At 44.9% G+C, this 23,992-nt stretch overlaps 1 protein-coding gene across 1 annotated transcript in view; it reads left to right on the top strand.

Annotated features, from left to right (window-relative positions):
* Positions 1-23,992, top strand: part of ACAP1 (ArfGAP with coiled-coil, ankyrin repeat and PH domains 1) — a 106,935-nt gene that overhangs the window by 43,811 nt on the left and 39,132 nt on the right. Inside the window, exons 12-16 of the mRNA XM_040415434.1 lie at positions 14,936-15,036; positions 17,751-17,862; positions 17,942-18,123; positions 18,391-18,460; positions 18,766-18,860. Coding sequence (XP_040271368.1) covers positions 14,936-15,036; positions 17,751-17,862; positions 17,942-18,123; positions 18,391-18,460; positions 18,766-18,860 — 560 coding nt within the window. The remainder of the gene's footprint in view (positions 1-14,935; positions 15,037-17,750; positions 17,863-17,941; positions 18,124-18,390; positions 18,461-18,765; positions 18,861-23,992) is intronic.

Consider the following 23,992-nt stretch of genomic DNA (forward strand, 5'->3'; position numbering starts at 1 on the left):
GTGACTACCTCTCAGACAGGATATACAGGCAGGTTGTCAGCAGTAATAGATGTTCCTGTAGTATAAGGTGTGTGATCTCATGTCTGATCACATGTCATTATATCAGTGATGTCATCAGCAGGGGGCGGGGCTGTGACTACCTCTCAGACATGATATACAGGCAGGTTGTCAGCAGTAATAGATGTTCCTGTAGTATAAGGTGTGTGATCTCATGTCTGATCACATGTCATTATATCAGTGATGTCATCAGTAGGGGGCGGGGCTGTGACTACCTCTCAGACAGGATATACAGGCAGGTTGTCAGCAGTAATAGATGTTCCTGTAGTATAAGGTGTGTGATCTCATGTCTGATCACATGTCATTATATCAGTGATGTCATCAGCATGGGGTGGGGCTGTGACTACCTCTCAGACAGGATATACAGGCAGGTTGTCAGCAGTAATAGATGTTCCTGTAGTATAAGGTGTGGATCTCATGTCTGATCACAGGTCATTATATCAGTGATGTCATCAGCAGGGGGTGGGGCTGTGACTACCTCTCAGACAGGATATACAGGCAGGTTGTCAGCAGTAATAGATGTTCCTGTAGTATAAGGTGTGTGATCTCATGTCTGATCACATGTCAGTATATCAGTGATGTCATCAGCAGGGGGTGGGGCTGTGACTACCTCTCAGACAGGATATACAGGCAGGTTGTCAGCAGTAATAGATGTTCCTGTAGTATATGGTGTGTGATCTCATGTCTGATCACATGTCATTATATCAGTGATGTCATCAGCAGGGGGCGGGGCTGTGACTACCTCTCAGACAGGATATACAGGCAGGTTGTCAGCAGTAATAGATGTTCCTGTAGTATAAGGTGTGGATCTCATGTCTGATCACATGTCATTATATCAGTGATGTCATCAGCAGGGGGCGGGGCTGTGACTACCTCTCAGACAGGATATACAGGCAGGTTGTCAGCAGTAATAGATGTTCCTGTAGTATAAGGTGTGTGTTCTCATGTCTGATCACATGTCATTATATCAGTGATGTCATCAGCAGGGGGCGGGGCTGTGACTACCTCTCAGACAGGATATACAGGCAGGTTGTCAGCAGTAATAGATGTTCCTGTAGTATAAGGTGTGTGATCTCATGTCTGATCACATGTCATTATATCAGTGATGTCATCAGCAGGGGGCGGGGCTGTGACTACCTCTCAGACAGGATATACAGGCAGGTTGTCAGCAGTAATAGATGTTCCTGTAGTATAAGGTGTGTGATCTCATGTCTGATCACATGTCATTATATCAGTGATGTCATCAGCAGGGGGCGGGGCTGTGACTACCTCTCAGACTGGATATACAGGCAGGTTGTCAGCAGTAATAGATGTTCCTGTAGTATAAGGTGTGTGATCTCATGTCTGATCACATGTCATTATATCAGTGATGTCATCAGCAGGGGGCGGGGCTGTGACTACCTCTCAGACAGGATATACAGGCAGGTTGTCAGCAGTAATAGATGTTCCTGTAGTATAAGGTGTGATCTCATGTCTGATCACATGTCAGTATATCAGTGATGTCATCAGCAGGGGGCGGGGCTGTGACTACCTCTCAGACAGGATATACAGGCAGGTTGTCAGCAGTAATAGATGTTCCTGTAGTATAAGGTGTGTGATCTCATGTCTGATCACATGTCATTATATCAGTGATGTCATCAGCAGGGGGCGGGGCTGTGACTACCTCTCAGACAGGATATACAGGCAGGTTGTCAGCAGTAATAGATGTTCCTGTAGTATAAGGTGTGTGATCTCATGTCTGATCACATGTCATTATATCAGTGATGTCATCAGCAGGGGGTGGGGCTGTGACTACCTCTCAGACAGGATATACAGGCAGGTTGTCAGCAGTAATAGATGTTCCTGTAGTATAAGGTGTGTGATCTCATGTCTGATCACATGTCATTATATCAGTGATGTCATCAGCAGGGGGCGGGGCTGTGACTACCTCTCAGACATGATATACAGGCAGGTTGTCAGCAGTAATAGATGTTCCTGTAGTATAAGGTGTGTGATCTCATGTCTGATCACATGTCATTATATCAGTGATGTCATCAGCAGGGGGCGGGGCTGTGACTACCTCTCAGACAGGATATACAGGCAGGTTGTCAGCAGTAATAGATGTTCCTGTAGTATAAGGTGTGTGATCTCATGTCTGATCACATGTCATTATATCAGTGATGTCATCAGCATGGGGTGGGGCTGTGACTACCTCTCAGACAGGATATACAGGCAGGTTGTCAGCAGTAATAGATGTTCCTGTAGTATAAGGTGTGTGATCTCATGTCTGATCACATGTCATTATATCAGTGATGTCATCAGCATGGGGTGGGGCTGTGACTACCTCTCAGACAGGATATACAGGCAGGTTGTCAGCAGTAATAGATGTTCCTGTAGTATAAGTTGTGTGATCTCATGTCTGATCACAGGTCATTATATCAGTGATGTCATCAGCAGGGGGCGGGGCTGTGACAACCTCTCAGACAGGATATACAGGCAGGTTGTCAGCAGTAATAGATGTTCCTGTAGTTACAGTATAAGGTGTGGATCTCATGTCTGATCACATATCATTATATCAGTGATGTCATCAGCAGGGGGCGGGGCTGTGACTACCTCTCAGACAGGATATACAGGCAGGTTGTCAGCAGTAATAGATGTTCCTGTAGTATAAGGTGTGTGATCTCATGTCTGATCACATGTCAGTATATCAGTGATGTCATCAGCAGGGGGGCGGGGCTGTGACTACCTCTCAGACATGATATACAGGCAGGTTGTCAGCAGTAATAGATGTTCCTGTAGTATAAGGTGTGTGATCTCATGTCTGATCACGTCATTATATCAGTGATGTCATCAGCAGGGGGCGGGGCTGTGACTACCTCTCAGACAGGATATACAGGCAGGTTGTCAGCAGTAATAGATGTTCCTGTAGTATAAGGTGTGTGGATCTCATGTCTGATCACAGGTCATTATATCAGTGATGTCATCAGCAGGGGGCGGGGCTGTGACTACCTCTCAGACAGGATATACAGGCAGGTTGTCAGCAGTAATAGATGTTCCTGTAGTATAAGGTGTGTGATCTCATGTCTGATCACATGTCATTATATCAGTGATGTCATCAGCAGGGGGCGGGGCTGTGACTACCTCTCAGACAGGATATACAGGCAGGTTGTCAGCAGTAATAGATGTTCCTGTAGTATAAGGTGTGTGATCTCATGTCTGATCACATGTCATTATATCAGTGATGTCATCAGCAGGGGGCGGGGCTGTGACTACCTCTCAGACAGGATATACAGGCAGGTTGTCAGCAGTAATAGATGTTCCTGTAGTATAAGGTGTGTGATCTCATGTCTGATCACATGTCATTATATCAGTGATGTCATCAGCAGGGGGCGGGGCTGTGACTACCTCTCAGACAGGATATACAGGCAGGTTGTCAGCAGTAATAGATGTTCCTGTAGTATAAGGTGTGTGATCTCATGTCTGATCACATGTCATTATATCAGTGATGTCATCAGCAGGGGGCGGGGCTGTGACTACCTCTCAGACAGGATATACAGGCAGGTTGTCAGCAGTAATAGATGTTCCTGTAGTATAAGGTGTGTGATCTCATGTCTGATCACATGTCAGTATATCAGTGATGTCATCAGCAGGGGGCGGGGCTGTGACTACCTCTCAGACAGGATATACAGGCAGGTTGTCAGCAGTAATAGATGTTCCTGTAGTATAAGGTGTGTGATCTCATGTCTGATCACATGTCATTATATCAGTGATGTCACCAGCAGGGGGCGGGGCTGTGACTACCTCTCAGACAGGATATACAGGCAGGTTGTCAGCAGTAATAGATGTTCCTGTAGTATAAGGGGTGTGATCTCATGTCTGATCACAGGTCATTATATCAGTGATGTCATCAGCATGGGGCGGGGCTGTGACTACCTCTCAGACAGGATATACAGGCAGGTTGTCAGCAGTAATAGATGTTCCTGTAGTATAAGGTGTGTGATCTCATGTCTGATCACATGTCATTATATCAGTGATGTCATCAGCAGGAGGCGGGGCTGTGACTACCTCTCAGACAGGATATACAGGCAGGTTGTCAGCAGTAATAGATGTTCCTGTAGTATAAGGTGTGTGGATCTCATGTCTGATCACTTGTCATTATATCAGTGATGTCATCAGCAGGGGGCGGGGCTGTGACTACCTCTCAGACAGGATATACAGGCAGGTTGTCAGCAGTAATAGATGTTCCTGTAGTTACAGTATAAGGTGTGGATCTCATGTCTGATCAAGGGGTCATTATATCAGTGATGTCATCAGCAGGGGGCGGGGCTGTGACAACCTCTCAGACAGGATATACAGGCAGGTTGTCAGCAGTAATAGATGTCCCTGTAGTTACAGTATAAGGTGTGGATCTCATGTCTGATCACATGTCATTATATCAGTGATGTCATCAGCAGGGGGCGGGGCTGTGACTACCTCTCAGACAGGATATACAGGCAGGTTGTCAGCAGTAATAGATGTTCCTGTAGTATAAGGTGTGTGATCTCATGTCTGATCACATGTCATTATATCAGTGATGTCATCAGCAGGGGGCGGGGCTGTGACTACCTCTCAGACAGGATATACAGGCAGGTTGTCAGCAGTAATAGATGTTCCTGTAGTATAAGGTGTGTGATCTCATGTCTGATCACAGGTCATTATATTAGTGATGTCATCAGCAGGGGGCGGGGCTGTGACTACCTCTCAGACAGGATATACAGGCAGGTTGTCAGCAGTAATAGATGTTCCTGTAGTATAAGGTGTGTGATCTCATGTCTGATCACATGTCAGTATATCAGTGATGTCATCAGCAGGGGGCGGGGCTGTGACTACCTCTCAGACAGGATATACAGGCAGGTTGTCAGCAGTAATAGATGTCCCTGTAGTTACAGTATAAGGTGTGGATCTCATGTCTGATCACATGTCATTATATCAGTGATGTCATCAGCAGGGGGCGGGGCTGTGACTACCTCTCAGACAGGATATACAGGCAGGTTGTCAGCAGTAATAGATGTTCCTGTAGTATAAGGTGTGTGATCTCATGTCTGATCAAGGGGTCATTATATCAGTGATGTCATCAGCAGGGGGCGGGGCTGTGACAACCTCTCAGACAGGATATACAGGCAGGTTGTCAGCAGTAATAGATGTCCCTGTAGTTACAGTATAAGGTGTGGATCTCATGTCTGATCACATGTCATTATATCAGTGATGTCATCAGCAGGGGGCGGGGCTGTGACTACCTCTCAGACAGGATATACAGGCAGGTTGTCAGCAGTAATAGATGTTCCTGTAGTATAAGGTGTGTGATCTCATGTCTGATCACATGTCATTATATCAGTGATGTCATCAGCAGGGGGCGGGGCTGTGACTACCTCTCAGACAGGATATACAGGCAGGTTGTCAGCAGTAATAGATGTTCCTGTAGTATAAGGTGTGTGATCTCATGTCTGATCACATGTCAGTATATCAGTGATGTCATCAGCAGGGGGCGGGGCTGTGACTACCTCTCAGACAGGATATACAGGCAGGTTGTCAGCAGTAATAGATGTTCCTGTAGTATAAGGTGTGTGATCTCATGTCTGATCACATGTCATTATATCAGTGATGTCATCAGCAGGGGGCGGGGCTGTGACTACCTCTCAGACAGGATATACAGGCAGGTTGTCAGCAGTAATAGATGATCCTGTAGTATAAGGTGTGTGATCTCATGTCTGATCACATGTCATTATATCAGTGATGTCATCAGCAGGGGGCGGGGCTGTGAATACCTCTCAGACAGGATATACAGGCAGGTTGTCAGCAGTAATAGATGTTCCTGTAGTATAAGGTGTGTGATCTCATGTCTGATCACATGTCATTATATCAGTGATGTCATCAGCAGGGGGCGGGGCTGTGACTACCTCTCAGACAGGATATACAGGCAGGTTGTCAGCAGTAATAGATGTTCCTGTAGTATAAGGTGTGTGATCTCATGTCTGATCACATGTCATTATATCAGTGATGTCATCAGCAGGGGGCGGGGCTGTGACTACCTCTCAGACAGGATATACAGGCAGGTTGTCAGCAGTAATAGATGTTCCTGTAGTATAAGGGGTGTGATCTCATGTCTGATCACATGTCAGTATATCAGTGATGTCATCAGCAGGGGGCGGGGCTGTGACTACCTCTCAGACAGGATATACAGGCAGGTTGTCAGCAGTAATAGATGTTCCTGTAGTATAAGGTGTGTGATCTCATGTCTGATCACATGTCATTATATCAGTGATGTCATCAGCAGGAGGCGGGGCTGTGACTACCTCTCAGACAGGATATACAGGCAGGTTGTCAGCAGTAATAGATGTTCCTGTAGTATAAGGTGTGTGGATCTCATGTCTGATCACATGTCATTATATCAGTGATGTCATCAGCAGGGGGGCGGGGCTGTGACAACCTCTCAGACAGGATATACAGGCAGGTTGTCAGCAGTAATAGATGTTCCTGTAGTATAAGGTGTGTGATCTCATGTCTGATCACATGTCATTATATCAGTGATGTCATCAGCAGGGGGGCGGGGCTGTGACTACCTCTCAGACAGGATATACAGGCAGGTTGTCAGCAGTAATAGATGTTCCTGTAGTATAAGGTGTGTGATCTCATGTCTGATCACATGTCATTATATCAGTGATGTCATCAGCAGGAGGCGGGGCTGTGACAACCTCTCAGACAGGATATACAGGCAGGTTGTCAGCAGTAATAGATGTTCCTGTAGTATAAGGTGTGTGATCTCATGTCTGATCACATGTCATTATATCAGTGATGTCATGAGCAGGGGGCGGGGCTGTGACTACCTCTCAGACAGGATATACAGGCAGGTTGTCAGCAGTAATAGATGTTCCTGTAGTATAAGGTGTGTGATCTCATGTCTGATCACATGTCAGTATATCAGTGATGTCATCAGCAGGGGGCGGGGCTGTGACTACCTCTCAGACAGGATATACAGGCAGGTTGTCAGCAGTAATAGATGTTCCTGTAGTATAAGGGGTGTGATCTCATGTCTGATCACATGTCATTATATCAGTGATGTCATCAGCAGGGGGGCGGGGCTGTGACAACCTCTCAGACAGGATATACAGGCAGGTTGTCAGCAGTAATAGATGTTCCTGTAGTATAAGGTGTGTGATCTCATGTCTGATCACATGTCATTATATCAGTGATGTCATCAGCAGGGGGGCGGGGCTGTGACTACCTCTCAGACAGGATATACAGGCAGGTTGTCAGCAGTAATAGATGTTCCTGTAGTATAAGGTGTGTGATCTCATGTCTGATCACATGTCATTATATCAGTGATGTCATCAGCAGGGGGCGGGGCTGTGACTACCTCTCAGACAGGATATACAGGCAGGTTGTCAGCAGTAATAGATGTTCCTGTAGTATAAGGTGTGTGATCTCATGTCTGATCACATGTCATTATATCAGTGATGTCATCAGCATGGGGTGGGGCTGTGACTACCTCTCAGACAGGATATACAGGCAGGTTGTCAGCAGTAATAGATGTTCCTGTAGTATAAGGTGTGTGATCTCATGTCTGATCACATGTCATTATATCAGTGATGTCATCAGCATGGGGTGGGGCTGTGACTACCTCTCAGACAGGATATACAGGCAGGTTGTCAGCAGTAATAGATGTTCCTGTAGTATAAGGTGTGTGATCTCATGTCTGATCACATGTCATTATATCAGTGATGTCATCAGCAGGGGGCGGGGCTGTGACTACCTCTCAGACAGGATATACAGGCAGGTTGTCAGCAGTAATAGATGTTCCTGTAGTATAAGGTGTGTGATCTCATGTCTGATCACATGTCATTATATCAGTGATGTCATCAGCAGGGGGCGGGGCTGTGACTACCTCTCAGACAGGATATACAGGCAGGTTGTCAGCAGTAATAGATGTTCCTGTAGTATAAGGTGTGTGATCTCATGTCTGATCACATGTCATTATATCAGTGATGTCATCAGCATGGGGTGGGGCTGTGACTACCTCTCAGACATGATATACAGGCAGGTTGTCAGCAGTAATAGATGTTCCTGTAGTATAAGGTGTGTGATCTCATGTCTGATCACATGTCATTATATCAGTGATGTCATCAGCAGGGGGTGGGGCTGTGACTACCTCTCAGACAGGATATACAGGCAGGTTGTCAGCAGTAATAGATGTTCCTGTAGTATAAGGTGTGTGATCTCATGTCTGATCACATGTCAGTATATCAGTGATGTCATCAGCAGGGGGCGGGGCTGTGACTACCTCTCAGACAGGATATACAGGCAGGTTGTCAGCAGTAATAGATGTTCCTGTAGTATAAGGTGTGTGATCTCATGTCTGATCACATGTCATTATATCAGTGATGTCATCAGCAGGGGGCGGGGCTGTGACTACCTCTCAGACTGGATATACAGGCAGGTTGTCAGCAGTAATAGATGTTCCTGTAGTATAAGGTGTGTGATCTCATGTCTGATCACATGTCATTATATCAGTGATGTCATCAGCAGGGGGCGGGGCTGTGACTACCTCTCAGACAGGATATACAGGCAGGTTGTCAGCAGTAATAGATGTTCCTGTAGTATAAGGTGTGATCTCATGTCTGATCACATGTCAGTATATCAGTGATGTCATCAGCAGGGGGCGGGGCTGTGACTACCTCTCAGACAGGATATACAGGCAGGTTGTCAGCAGTAATAGATGTTCCTGTAGTATAAGGTGTGTGATCTCATGTCTGATCACATGTCATTATATCAGTGATGTCATCAGCAGGGGGCGGGGCTGTGACTACCTCTCAGACAGGATATACAGGCAGGTTGTCAGCAGTAATAGATGTTCCTGTAGTATAAGGTGTGTGATCTCATGTCTGATCACATGTCATTATATCAGTGATGTCATCAGCAGGGGGTGGGGCTGTGACTACCTCTCAGACAGGATATACAGGCAGGTTGTCAGCAGTAATAGATGTTCCTGTAGTATAAGGTGTGTGATCTCATGTCTGATCACATGTCATTATATCAGTGATGTCATCAGCAGGGGGCGGGGCTGTGACTACCTCTCAGACAGGATATACAGGCAGGTTGTCAGCAGTAATAGATGTTCCTGTAGTATAAGGTGTGTGATCTCATGTCTGATCACATGTCATTATATCAGTGATGTCATCAGCAGGAGGCGGGGCTGTGACTACCTCTCAGACAGGATATACAGGCAGGTTGTCAGCAGTAATAGATGTTCCTGTAGTATAAGGTGTGATCTCATGTCTGATCACATGTCATTATATCAGTGATGTCATCAGCAGGGGGCGGGGCTGTGACTACCTCTCAGACAGGATATACAGGCAGGTTGTCAGCAGTAATAGATGTTCCTGTAGTATAAGGTGTGGATCTCATGTCTGATCACAGGTCATTATATCAGTGATGTCATCAGCAGGGGGCGGGGCTGTGACTACCTCTCAGACATGATATACAGGCAGGTTGTCAGCAGTAATAGATGTTCCTGTAGTATAAGGTGTGTGATCTCATGTCTGATCACATGTCATTATATCAGTGATGTCATCAGCATGGGGCGGGGCTGTGACTACCTCTCAGACAGGATATACAGGCAGGTTGTCAGCAGTAATAGATGTTCCTGTAGTATAAGGTGTGTGATCTCATGTCTGATCACATGTCATTATATCAGTGATGTCATCAGCAGGGGGCGGGGCTGTGACTACCTCTCAGACATGATATACAGGCAGGTTGTCAGCAGTAATAGATGTTCCTGTAGTATAAGGTGTGTGATCTCATGTCTGATCACATGTCATTATATCAGTGATGTCATCAGCAGGGGGCGGGGCTGTGACTACCTCTCAGACATGATATACAGGCAGGTTGTCAGCAGTAATAGATGTTCCTGTAGTATAAGGTGTGTGATCTCATGTCTGATCACATGTCATTATATCAGTGATGTCATCAGCAGGGGGCGGGGCTGTGACTACCTCTCAGACAGGATATACAGGCAGGTTGTCAGCAGTAATAGATGTTCCTGTAGTATAAGGTGTGTGATCTCATGTCTGATCACATGTCATTATATCAGTGATGTCATCAGCAGGGGGCGGGGCTGTGACTACCTCTCAGACAGGATATACAGGCAGGTTGTCAGCAGTAATAGATGTTCCTGTAGTATAAGGTGTGTGATCTCATGTCTGATCACATGTCATTATATCAGTGATGTCATCAGCATGGGGTGGGGCTGTGACTACCTCTCAGACAGGATATACAGGCAGGTTGTCAGCAGTAATAGATGTTCCTGTAGTATAAGGTGTGTGATCTCATGTCTGATCACATGTCATTATATCAGTGATGTCATCAGCATGGGGTGGGGCTGTGACTACCTCTCAGACATGATATACAGGCAGGTTGTCAGCAGTAATAGATGTTCCTGTAGTATAAGGTGTGGATCTCATGTCTGATCACAGGTCATTATATCAGTGATGTCATCAGCAGGGGGCGGGGCTGTGACTACCTCTCAGACAGGATATACAGGCAGGTTGTCAGCAGTAATAGATGTTCCTGTAGTATAAGGTGTGTGATCTCATGTCTGATCACATGTCATTATATCAGTGATGTCATCAGCAGGGGGCGGGGCTGTGACTACCTCTCAGACATGATATACAGGCAGGTTGTCAGCAGTAATAGATGTTCCTGTAGTATAAGGTGTGTGATCTCATGTCTGATCACATGTCATTATATCAGTGATGTCATCAGCAGGGGGCGGGGCTGTGACTACCTCTCAGACATGATATACAGGCAGGTTGTCAGCAGTAATAGATGTTCCTGTAGTATAAGTTGTGTGATCTCATGTCTGATCACAGGTCATTATATCAGTGATGTCATCAGCAGGGGGCGGGGCTGTGACAACCTCTCAGACAGGATATACAGGCAGGTTGTCAGCAGTAATAGATGTTCCTGTAGTTACAGTATAAGGTGTGGATCTCATGTCTGATCACATGTCATTATATCAGTGATGTCATCAGCAGGGGGCGGGGCTGTGACTACCTCTCAGACAGGATATACAGGCAGGTTGTCAGCAGTAATAGATGTTCCTGTAGTATAAGGTGTGTGATCTCATGTCTGATCACATGTCAGTATATCAGTGATGTCACCAGCAGGGGGCGGGGCTGTGAATACCTCTCAGACAGGATATACAGGCAGGTTGTCAGCAGTAATAGATGTTCCTGTAGTATAAGGTGTGTGGATCTCATGTCTGATCACAGGTCATTATATCAGTGATGTCATCAGCAGGGGGCGGGGCTGTGACTACCTCTCAGACAGGATATACAGGCAGGTTGTCAGCAGTAATAGATGTTCCTGTAGTATAAGGTGTGTGATCTCATGTCTGATCACATGTCATTATATCAGTGATGTCACCAGCAGGGGGCGGGGCTGTGACTACCTCTCAGACAGGATATACAGGCAGGTTGTCAGCAGTAATAGATGTTCCTGTAGTATAAGGGGTGTGATCTCATGTCTGATCACAGGTCATTATATCAGTGATGTCATCAGCATGGGGCGGGGCTGTGACTACCTCTCAGACAGGATATACAGGCAGGTTGTCAGCAGTAATAGATGTTCCTGTAGTATAAGGTGTGTGATCTCATGTCTGATCACATGTCATTATATCAGTGATGTCATCAGCAGGGGGCGGGGCTGTGACTACCTCTCAGACAGGATATACAGGCAGGTTGTCAGCAGTAATAGATGTTCCTGTAGTTACAGTATAAGGTGTGGATCTCATGTCTGATCAAGGGGTCATTATATCAGTGATGTCATCAGCAGGGGGCGGGGCTGTGACAACCTCTCAGACAGGATATACAGGCAGGTTGTCAGCAGTAATAGATGTCCCTGTAGTTACAGTATAAGGTGTGGATCTCATGTCTGATCACATGTCATTATATCAGTGATGTCATCAGCAGGGGGCGGGGCTGTGACTACCTCTCAGACAGGATATACAGGCAGGTTGTCAGCAGTAATAGATGTTCCTGTAGTATAAGGTGTGTGATCTCATGTCTGATCACATGTCATTATATCAGTGATGTCATCAGCAGGGGGCGGGGCTGTGAATACCTCTCAGACAGGATATACAGGCAGGTTGTCAGCAGTAATAGATGTTCCTGTAGTATAAGGTGTGTGATCTCATGTCTGATCACATGTCAGTATATCAGTGATGTCATCAGCAGGGGGCGGGGCTGTGACTACCTCTCAGACAGGATATACAGGCAGGTTGTCAGCAGTAATAGATGTTCCTGTAGTATAAGGTGTGTGATCTCATGTCTGATCACATGTCAGTATATCAGTGATGTCATCAGCAGGGGGCGGGGCTGTGAATACCTCTCAGACAGGATATACAGGCAGGTTGTCAGCAGTAATAGATGTTCCTGTAGTATAAGGTGTGTGATCTCATGTCTGATCACATGTCATTATATCAGTGATGTCATCAGTAGGGGGCGGGGCTGTGACTACCTCTCAGACAGGATATACAGGCAGGTTGTCAGCAGTAATAGATGTTCCTGTAGTATAACGTGTGTGATCTCATGTCTGATCACATGGCATTATATCAGTGATGTCATCAGCAGGGGGCGGGGCTGTGACTACCTCTCAGACAGGATATACAGGCAGGTTGTCAGCAGTAATAGATGTTCCTGTAGTATAAGGTGTGTGATCTCATGTCTGATCACAGGTCATTATATCAGTGATGTCATCAGCAGGGGGCGGGGCTGTGACTACCTCTCAGACAGGATATACAGGCAGGTTGTCAGCAGTAATAGATGTTCCTGTAGTATAAGGTGTTTGATCTCATGTCTGATCACATGTCATTATATCAGTGATGTCATCAGCAGGGGGGCGGGGCTGTGACAACCTCTCAGACAGGATATACAGGCAGGTTGTCAGCAGTAATAGATGTTCCTGTAGTATAAGGTGTGTGATCTCATGTCTGATCACATGTCATTATATCAGTGATGTCATCAGCAGGGGGGCGGGGCTGTGACTACCTCTCAGACAGGATATACAGGCAGGTTGTCAGCAGTAATAGATGTTCCTGTAGTATAAGGTGTGTGATCTCATGTCTGATCACATGTCATTATATCAGTGATGTCATCAGCAGGAGGCGGGGCTGTGACAACCTCTCAGACAGGATATACAGGCAGGTTGTCAGCAGTAATAGATGTTCCTGTAGTATAAGGTGTGTGATCTCATGTCTGATCACATGTCATTATATCAGTGATGTCATGAGCAGGGGGCGGGGCTGTGACTACCTCTCAGACAGGATATACAGGCAGGTTGTCAGCAGTAATAGATGTTCCTGTAGTATAAGGGGTGTGATCTCATGTCTGATCACATGTCAGTATATCAGTGATGTCATCAGCAGGGGGCGGGGCTGTGACTACCTCTCAGACAGGATATACAGGCAGGTTGTCAGCAGTAATAGATGTTCCTGTAGTATAAGGGGTGTGATCTCATGTCTGATCACATGTCATTATATCAGTGATGTCATCAGCAGGGGGGCGGGGCTGTGACAACCTCTCAGACAGGATATACAGGCAGGTTGTCAGCAGTAATAGATGTTCCTGTAGTATAAGGTGTGTGATCTCATGTCTGATCACATGTCATTATATCAGTGATGTCATCAGCAGGGGGCGGGGCTGTGACTACCTCTCAGACAGGATATACAGGCAGGTTGTCAGCAGTAATAGATGTTCCTGTAGTATAAGGTGTGTGATCTCATGTCTGATCACATGTCATTATATCAGTGATGTCATCAGCAGGGGGCGGGGCTGTGACTACCTCTCAGACAGGATATACAGGCAGGTTGTCAGCAGTAATAGATGTTCCTGTAGTATAAGGTGTGTGATCTCATGTCTGATCACATGTCATTATATCAGTGATGTCATCAGCAGGGGGCGGGGCTGTGACTACCTCTCAGACATGATATACAGGCAGGTTGTCAGCAGTAATAGATGTTCCTGTAGTATAAGGTGTGTGATCTCATGTCTGATCACATGTCAGTATATCAGTGATGTCATCAGCAGGGGGCGGGGCTGTGACTACCTCTCAGACAGGATATACAGGCAGGTTGTCAGCAGTAATAGATGTTCCTGTAGTATAAGGTGTGTGATCTCATGTCTGATCACATGTCAGTATATCAGTGATGTCATCAGCAGGGGGCGGGGCTGTGACTACCTCTCAGACAGGATGTACAGGCAGGTTGTCAGCAGTAATAGATGTTCCTGTAGTATAAGGTGTGTGATCTCATGTCATTATATCAGTGATGTCATCAGCAGGGGGCGGGGCTGTGACTACCTCTCAGACAGGATATACAGGCAGGTTGTCAGCAGTAATAGATGTTCCTGTAGTATAAGGTGTGTGATCTCATGTCTGATCACATGTCATTATATCAGTGATGTCATCAGCAGGGGGCGGGGCTGTGACTACCTCTCAGACAGGATATACAGGCAGGTTGTCAGCAGTAATAGATGTTCCTGTAGTATAAGGTGTGGATCTCATGTCTGATCACATGTCATTATATCAGTGATGTCATCAGCAGGGGGCGGGGCTGTGACAACCTCTCAGACAGGATATACAGGCAGGTTGTCAGCAGTAATAGATGTTCCTGTAGTATAAGGTGTGTGATCTCATGTCTGATCACATGTCATTATATCAGTGATGTCATCAGCAGGGGGCGGGGCTGTGACTACCTCTCAGACAGGATGTACAGGCAGGTTGTCAGCAGTAACAGATGGAAGTTATGACATTGGCTGTTAACCCCTTCAGTGCTGATCTTTCCTTAGTTCTTATGTTCTTCTTCCAGAATGTGCTGACGGTGGTGATCGTGGACCTTCGGCTCTGCGCTGTAAAGTTGTGTCCGGACGCCGACAGAAGATTCTGCTTTGAAGTTGTTTCCCCATCAAAGTGAGTGAAGAAGATTCTTGAAACAGAAGATGCTTGTATTATATGATCCATCTACAGTCCAGGACCACAGACCCCCCCCCCCCATTAAATCTCTACTGGAATCACATGACCTAGACCACAGCCCCCCCCCCCCCCCCCCCGTTCTATCTCTACCAGAGTCACAGACAACACTCGGGGTTCCTAGACCACAGACCCCCCCCCATTATATCTTTACCGGAATCACATGACCTAGATCAGGCATGCTCAACCTCCGGCCCTCCAACTGTTGCAAAACTACAACTCCCAGCATGCCCGAACAGCCTACAGCTATCAGCCTACAGCAGGGCATTGTGGGAGTTGTAGTTTTACAACAGCTGGAGGGCCGCAGGTTGAGCATGCCTGACCTAGACCACAGACCCCCACCATTATATCTACCGGAGTCATAGACAACATTCGGGTTCCCAAGACCACAGACCCCCATTATCTCTACCGGAATCACATGAACTAGACCACAGACCCCCCATTATATGTCTACCGGAGTCGCATACATTTTTCAAGGTCTGTAGACCACAGACCCCCAACGTTGTATCTTTACCGGAGTCACGTACAATAGTCGAGTTCCCTAGACCACTACCCCCCACCATTATATCTCTACTAGAGAAATGTAGAACACTCAGGTCTCATGACCACAGACCCCCAACATTATATCTCTACCGGAGTCATGTACAACAGTCAAGGTCCCTAGACCACAGACCCCCACCATTATATGTCTACTGGAGTCATGTAGAACAGTCGAAGTCCCTAGACCACAGACCCCCACCATTATATGTCTACCGGAGTCATGTAGAACAGTCGAGGTCCCTAGACCACAGACCCCCACCATTATATGTCTACCGGAGTCATGTAGAACAGTCGAGGTCCCTAGACCAAAGACCCCCACCATTATATGTCTACTGGAGTCATGTAGAACAGTCGAAGTCCCTAGACCACAGACCCCCACCATTATATGTCTACCGGAGTCATGTAGAACAGTCGAGGTCCCTAGACCACAGACCCCCACCATTATATGTCTACCGGAGTCATGTAGAACAGTCGAAGTCCCTAGACCACAGACCCCCACCATTATATGTCTACTGGAGTCATGTAGAACAGTCGAAGTCCCTAGACCACAGACCCCCACCATTATATGTCTACCGGAGTCATGTAGAACAGTCGAGGTCCCTAGACCACAGACCCCCACCATTATATGTCTACCGGAGTCATGTAGAACAGTCGAGGTCCCTAGACCAAAGACCCCCACCATTATATGTCTACTGGAGTCATGTAGAACAGTCGAAGTCCCTAGACCACAGACCCCCACCATTATATGTCTACCGGAGTCATGTAGAACAGTCGAGGTCCCTAGACCACAGACCCCCACCATTATATGTCTACCGGAGTCATGTAGAACAGTCGAAGTCCCTAGACCACAGACCCCCACCATTATATGTCTACTGGAGTCATGTAGAACAGTCGAAGTCCCTAGACCACAGACCCCCACCATTATATGTCTACCAGAATCATGTGACCCAGACCACAGACCCACATTATTACATGTCTACCGTAGTCACATACAACAGTCAATGTTCACAGACCACAGCCCTAACCATTATCTCTCTATCAGAGCCACAATTGGGGTCCTTAGACCACAGACCCCCATTATTACATCTCTACTGGAGTCACATACAACAGCCAACGTTCACAGACCACAGACTGTCCTATTGTATCTCTACTGGAGTCACCGACAACAGTTGGGGTCTCTAAACCAATTTTGAAATCACCACTGGTGTTACCTTCGTAAGAGGTATATAGTCATGGGCCCTGTATTTCAGTAGTGTTGGGCGCGAATATTCGAATAGCGAATATTAATCGTGAATATCGGCACTTTAAGAATTTGCTAATATTTAGAACATAGTGATATATTTTTGTAATTTTGAATAATCTTGATTATTTTCATCAGTGACCTCCCTTCTTGCTTGTCGGCCAATGAGAAGGATGCAATGTCTTTGTCTGAGCTTAGCAACCAATAGGAAAGCTGCCCCTCCCCCTTACTATATAAGACCCTCCCCAGCAGCCCTGGTATGCAGATCTGAGAGAGAGCGGTGACCTTGCTGAGCTCTGGGCTTCCCTGTGTCATTACATTAGATAGTTAGGGTTAGTTAGCTAGGGTTAGTTAGTTAGGGTTAGTTAGTTAGCTGATATACATAATACAGATAGTTAGTGGGACACAGTCAGTGCAGGTTGTATCCTGATATAGTGGAGCTGCTGGTTCTGCTGTCCATACAGACATAGCGCTGTGATGTCACAAGTTCACAACAATACTTACTACGCCAATCAGTAATATATAGTCAGACCTGATGAAATGTGAAGTTGCACATATTGCGCCAAAATATTCGCATCATTAGTGCCGATTTCGCACTCAGGAATATATTGCAGCTCTCTATCTGCATATAAAGCTATTGTAACGTTCTGCCGACCATTGTCTCCAGTCTCAGGAAACTTCTAGCAGCTTGGAAAATGTAGCAACAGTGACCCACGCCGGCATTGCGTGCGCATTACACGAATATTATATTGCTGATTTTTCGCGATCAAGAAAATAATCTCGAATTCTCAAATATATGATGAATATTCTATCAAATATTCGCGAAATATCGCAAATTTGAATATTGCCCCTGCCGCTCATGACTATATTTCAGGTCGTGCATGCTCCAGGCGGAGTCGGAACGTGTCTTGGAGTTGTGGGTCAGCGCTGTCCAGAGGAGCATCACTACAGCCTACAGTGAGAACAAGAGGGACAGCGGGAGCATCGTGAGTAAGAACTCAGCTTGTGATGCAGATGGTCCAGTGCAGGTCTGCTACATCTGTACCCATTGCTTGCTTTCCTCAGCGCTTGTCCCGTTCTCTGGCGGAGTCTCCGGCGGTACAGAAAGGCGCTGTGATATGTGCAGAAGACACTATACTGCGAGTTCCAGGCAATGCCGCATGCTGTGACTGCCGTGCCGCAGAGCCCGAGTGGGCGACCATCAACCTGGGTGTGACCTTGTGCATCGAGTGCAGCGGCATTCACAGGTAAATGACGACATCTGGGGGCCCCAGAAAACCTCCATAGTGAGTAGTGAAAGGTGCAGGAGAGACCAGGAGCTCTGTGGGTGCAGACTGCTCCTCGCTAATCTCCAGATTAAAGGGAGATCGTGGGCACCAAAGATGCTCAGGCTCTTGGCTTTCACCATCTTCATGGGGGCTTCTGACCTGGACTATACCCTTGCCTTCTCCTCCATAAGGGAAGAATATGTCGTCTCACTTGTCTTCCTCCTAACATTTTCTCTTCCTAAACAGAAGCCTCGGTGTCCACTTCTCCAAGGTTCGCTCACTCACCCTGGATTCATGGGAACCGGAGCTGGTGAAGGTGATGTTTCATGTGATTGAGGGGTTGTTATTTTCGGGTGGTGGTTGTTGATGGCTCAGATTGTGGAGAGACCCATAGTTTACGCACAGGAGCACCTCTGGGGCACTGCACGATGGTATCCAAGACAAGGGCAATCCTGCCAGGTCTACCTCCAACCACACAAACCTCTCCCGCTGGAGGTAAAACTTGTAACGATGAATCTGGTCTCTGGAACGTGGGATTTCCACAAGCTCGGTCTCATAGTCACCCGGGTAGCAGGCGGTCGGCACCCTGGTAACATGAAAGCCCTTGTTGTTTCTCTGTAGCTGATGTGTGAACTTGGAAATAAGACTATGAATGGAATCTACGAGGCTCGGATAGAAGAGATGAACATAAAGAAGCCGACGTCCGCCAGCACACGGTGGGTCCATTACTGACCACTGACATTACTGCTGTATATATCCCTGGTCAAATTGCTTTTGACTTCTATTTAACATATAGACAGAGAAAGGGAAGCTGTGATGGATGCCTTATAGCGGCAACTCTGAGCCATAGGCTATAATGGTATCCGGGTAACGTATACATCATGGGCTTATCAATAACCAATCATGATGTATGGAGGCCGGTATAATCTATAATGGTATCTGTGTAACGTATTCATCATGGGCTTATCAATAACCGATCATGATGTATGGAGGCCGGTATAATCTATAATGGTATCTGGGTAACGTATACATCATGTGCTTATCAATAACCAATCATGATGTATGGAGGCCGGTATAATCTATAATGGTATCTGTGTAACGTATTCATCATGGGCTTATCAATAACCGATCATGATGTATGGAGGCCGGTATAATCTATAATGGTATCTGGGTAACGTATACATCATGTGCTTATCAATAACCAATCATGACGTATGGAGGCCGGTATAATCTATAATGGTATCCGGGTAACGTATACATCATGGGCTTATCAATAACCAATCATGACGTATGGAGGCCGGTATAATCTATAATGGTATCTGTGTAACGTATTCATCATGGGCTTATCAATAACCGATCATGATGTATGGAGGCCGGTATAATCTATAATGGTATCTGTGTAACGTATTCATCATGGGCTTATCAATAACCAATCATGACGTATGGAGGCCGGTATAATCTATAATGGTATCTGTGTAACGTATACATCATGTGCTTATCAATAACCGATCATGATGTATGGAGGCCGGTATAATCTATAATGGTATCTGTGTAACGTATTCATCATGGGCTTATCAATAACCAATCATGACGTATGGAGGCCGGTATAATCTATAATGGTATCTGTGTAACGTATACATCATGTGCTTATCAATAACCGATCATGATGTATGGAGGCCGGTATAATCTATAATGGTATCTGGGTAACGTATACATCATGGGCTTATCAATAACCGATCATGATGTATGGAGGCCGGTATAATCTATAATGGTATCTGGGTAACGTATACATCATGTGCTTATCAATAGCTGATCATGATGTATGGAGGCCGGTATAATCTATAATGGTATCTGTGTAACGTATTCATCATGGGCTTATCAATAACCGATCATGATGTATGGAGGCCGGTATAATCTATAATGGTATCTGTGTAACGTATACATCATGTGCTTATCAATAACCAATCATGATGTATGGAGGCCGGTATAATCTATAATGGTATCTGGGTAACGTATACATCATGGGCTTATCAATAACCAATCATGATGTATGGAGGCCGGTATAATCTATAATGGTATCTGTGTAACGTATTCATCATGGGCTTATCAATAACCGATCATGATGTATGGAGGCCGGTATAATCTATAATGGTATCCGGGTAACGTATACATCATGGGCTTATCAATAACCGATCATGATGTATAGAGGCCGGTATAATCTATAATGGTATCTGGGTAACGTATACATCATGTGCTTATCAATAACCGATCATGATGTATGGAGGCCGGTATAATCTATAATGGTATCTGTGTAACGTATACATCATGTGCTTATCAATAACCGATCATGATGTATGGAGGCCGGTATAATCTATAATGGTATCTGGGTAACGTATATACATCATGTGCTTATCAATAACCAATCATGATGTATGGAGGCCGGTATAATCTATAATGGTATCTGGGTAACGTATATACATCATGTGCTTATCAATAACCGATCATGATGTATGGAGGCCGGTATAATCTATAATGGTATCCGGGTAACGTATACATCATGTGCTTATCAATAACCAATCATGATGTATAGAGGCCGGTATAATCTATAATGGTATCCGGGTAACGTATACATCATGGGCTTATCAATAACCAATCATGACGTATGGAGGCCGGTATAATCTATAATGGTATCTGTGTAACGTATTCATCATGGGCTTATCAATAACCAATCATGATGTGTATAGAGGCCGGTATAATCTATAATGGTATCCGGGTAATGTATACATCATGTGCTTATCAATAACCGATCATGATGTATGGAGGCCGGTATAATCTATAATGGTATCCGGGTAACGTATATACATCATGTGCTTATCAATAACCGATCATGATTTATGGAGGCCGGTATAATCTATAATGGTATCCAGGTAACGTATACATCATGTGCTTATCAATAACCGATCATGATGTATGGAGGCCGGTATAATCTATAATGGTATCCGGGTAACGTATACATCATGTGCTTATCAATAACCAATCATGATGTATGGAGGCCGGTATAATCTATAATGGTATCTGGGTAACGTATACATCATGTGCTTATCAATAACTGATCATGATGTATGGAGGCCGGTATAATCTATAATGGTATCCGGGTAACATATACATCATGTGCTTATCAATAACCAATCATGATGTATGGAGGCCGGTATAATCTATAATGGTATCTGGGTAACGTATACATCATGTGCTTATCAATAACCGATCATGATGTATGGAGGCCGGTATAATCTATAATGGTATCCGGGTAACGTATACATCATGGGCTTATCAATAACCGATCATGATGTATGGAGGCCGGTATAATCTATAATGGTATCCGGGTAACGTATATACATCATGTGCTTATCAATAACCAATCATGATGTATGGAGGCCGGTATAATCTATAATGGTATCTGGGTAACGTATACATCATGTGCTTATCAATAACCAATCATGATGTATGGAGGCCGGTATAATCTATAATGGTATCCGGGTAACGTATACATCATGTGCTTATCAATAACCGATCATGATGTATGGAGGCCGGTATAATCTATAATGGTATCTGGGTAACGTATACATCATGTGCTTATCAATAACCGATCATGATGTATGGAGGCCGGTATAATCTATAATGGTATCCGGGTAACGTATACATCATGTGCTTATCAATAACCGATCATGATGTATGGAGGCCGGTATAATCTATAATGGTATCTGGGTAACGTATACATCATGGGCTTATCAATAACCGATCATGATGTATGGAGGCCGGTATAATCTATAATGGTATCTGGGTAACGTATACATCATGGGCTTATCAATAACTGATCATGATGTATGGAGGCCGGTATAATCTATAATGGTATCCGGGTAACGTATACATCATGGGCTTATCAATAACCAATCATGATGTATGGAGGCCGGTATAATCTATAATGGTATCTGTGTAACGTATACATCATGGGCTTATCAATAACCGATCATGATGTATGGAGGCCGGTATAATCTATAATGGTATCTGGGTAACGTATACATCATGTGCTTATCAATAACCAATCATGATGTATGGAGGCCGGTATAATCTATAATGGTATCTGGGTAACGTATACATCATGTGCTTATCAATAACCAATCATGATGTATGGAGGCCGGTATAATCTATAATGGTATCTGGGTAACATACACATCATGTGCTTATCAATAACCAATCATGATGTATGGAGGCCGGTATAATCTATAATGGTATCCGGGTAACGTATACATCATGTGCTTATCAATAACCAATCATGATGTATGGAGGCCGGTATAATCTATAATGGTATCCAGGTAACGTATACATCATGTGCTTATCAATAACCGATCATGATGTATGGAGGCCGGTATAATCTATAATGGTATCTGGGTAACGTATACATCATGTGCTTATCAATAACCGATCATGATGTGTATCGAGGCCGGTATAATCTATAATGGTATCTGGGTAACGTATACATCATGTGCTTATCAATAACCGATCATGATGTATGGAGGCCGGTATAATCTATAATGGTATCCGGGTAATGTATACATCATGTGCTTATCAATAACCGATCATGATGTATGGAGGCCGGTGTAATCTATAATGGTATCTGGGTAACGTATACATCATGTGCTTATCAATAACCGATCATGATGTATGGAGGCCGGTATAATCTATAATGGTATCTGGGTAACGTATACATCATGGGCTTATCAATAACCGATCATGATTTATGGAGGCCGGTATAATCTATAATGGTATCTGGGTAACGTATACATCATGGGCTTATCAATAACCGATCATGATTTATGGAGGCCGGTATAATCTATAATGGTATCTGGGTAACGTATACATCATGTGCTTATCAATAACCGATCATGATGTATGGAGGCCGGTATAATCTATAATGGTATCTGGGTAACGTATACATCATGGGCTTATCAATAACCGATCATGATGTATGGAGGCCGGTATAATCTATAATGGTATCTGGGTAACGTATACATCATGTGCTTATCAATAACCGATCATGATGTATGGAGGCCGGTATAATCTATAATGGTATCTGGGTAACGTATACATCATGTGCTTATCAATAGCTGATCATGATGTATGGAGGCCGGTATAATCTATAATGGTATCTGGGTAACATATACATCATGTGCTTATCAATAACCGATCATGATGTATGGAGGCCGGTATAATCTATAATGGTATCTGGGTAACATATACATCATGTGCTTATCAATAACCGATCATGATGTATGGAGGCCGGTATAATCTATAATGGTATCTGGGTAACGTATATACATCATGTGCTTATCAATAACCGATCATGATGTATGGAGGCCGGTATAATCTATAATGGTATCCGGGTAACGTATACATCATGTGCTTATCAATAACCGATCATGATGTATGGAGGCCGGTGTAATCTATAATGGTATCTGTGTAACGTATACATCATGTGCTTATCAATAACCAATCATGATGTATGGAGGCCGGTATAATCTATAATGGTATCCGGGTAACATATACATCATGTGCTTATCAATAACCAATCATGATGTATGGAGGCCGGTATAATCTATAATGGTATCTGGGTAACGTATACATCATGTGCTTATCAATAACCAATCATGATGTATGGAGGCCGGTATAATCTATAATGGTATCTGGGTAACGTATACATCATGTGCTTATCAATAACCAATCATGATGTATGGAGGCCGGTATAATCTATAATGGTACCCGGGTAACGTATACATCATGTGCTTATCAA

This window comes from Bufo bufo, chromosome 1, assembly GCF_905171765.1.
Source record: "Bufo bufo chromosome 1, aBufBuf1.1, whole genome shotgun sequence".
Classification (NCBI taxonomy): domain Eukaryota; kingdom Metazoa; phylum Chordata; class Amphibia; order Anura; family Bufonidae; genus Bufo; species Bufo bufo.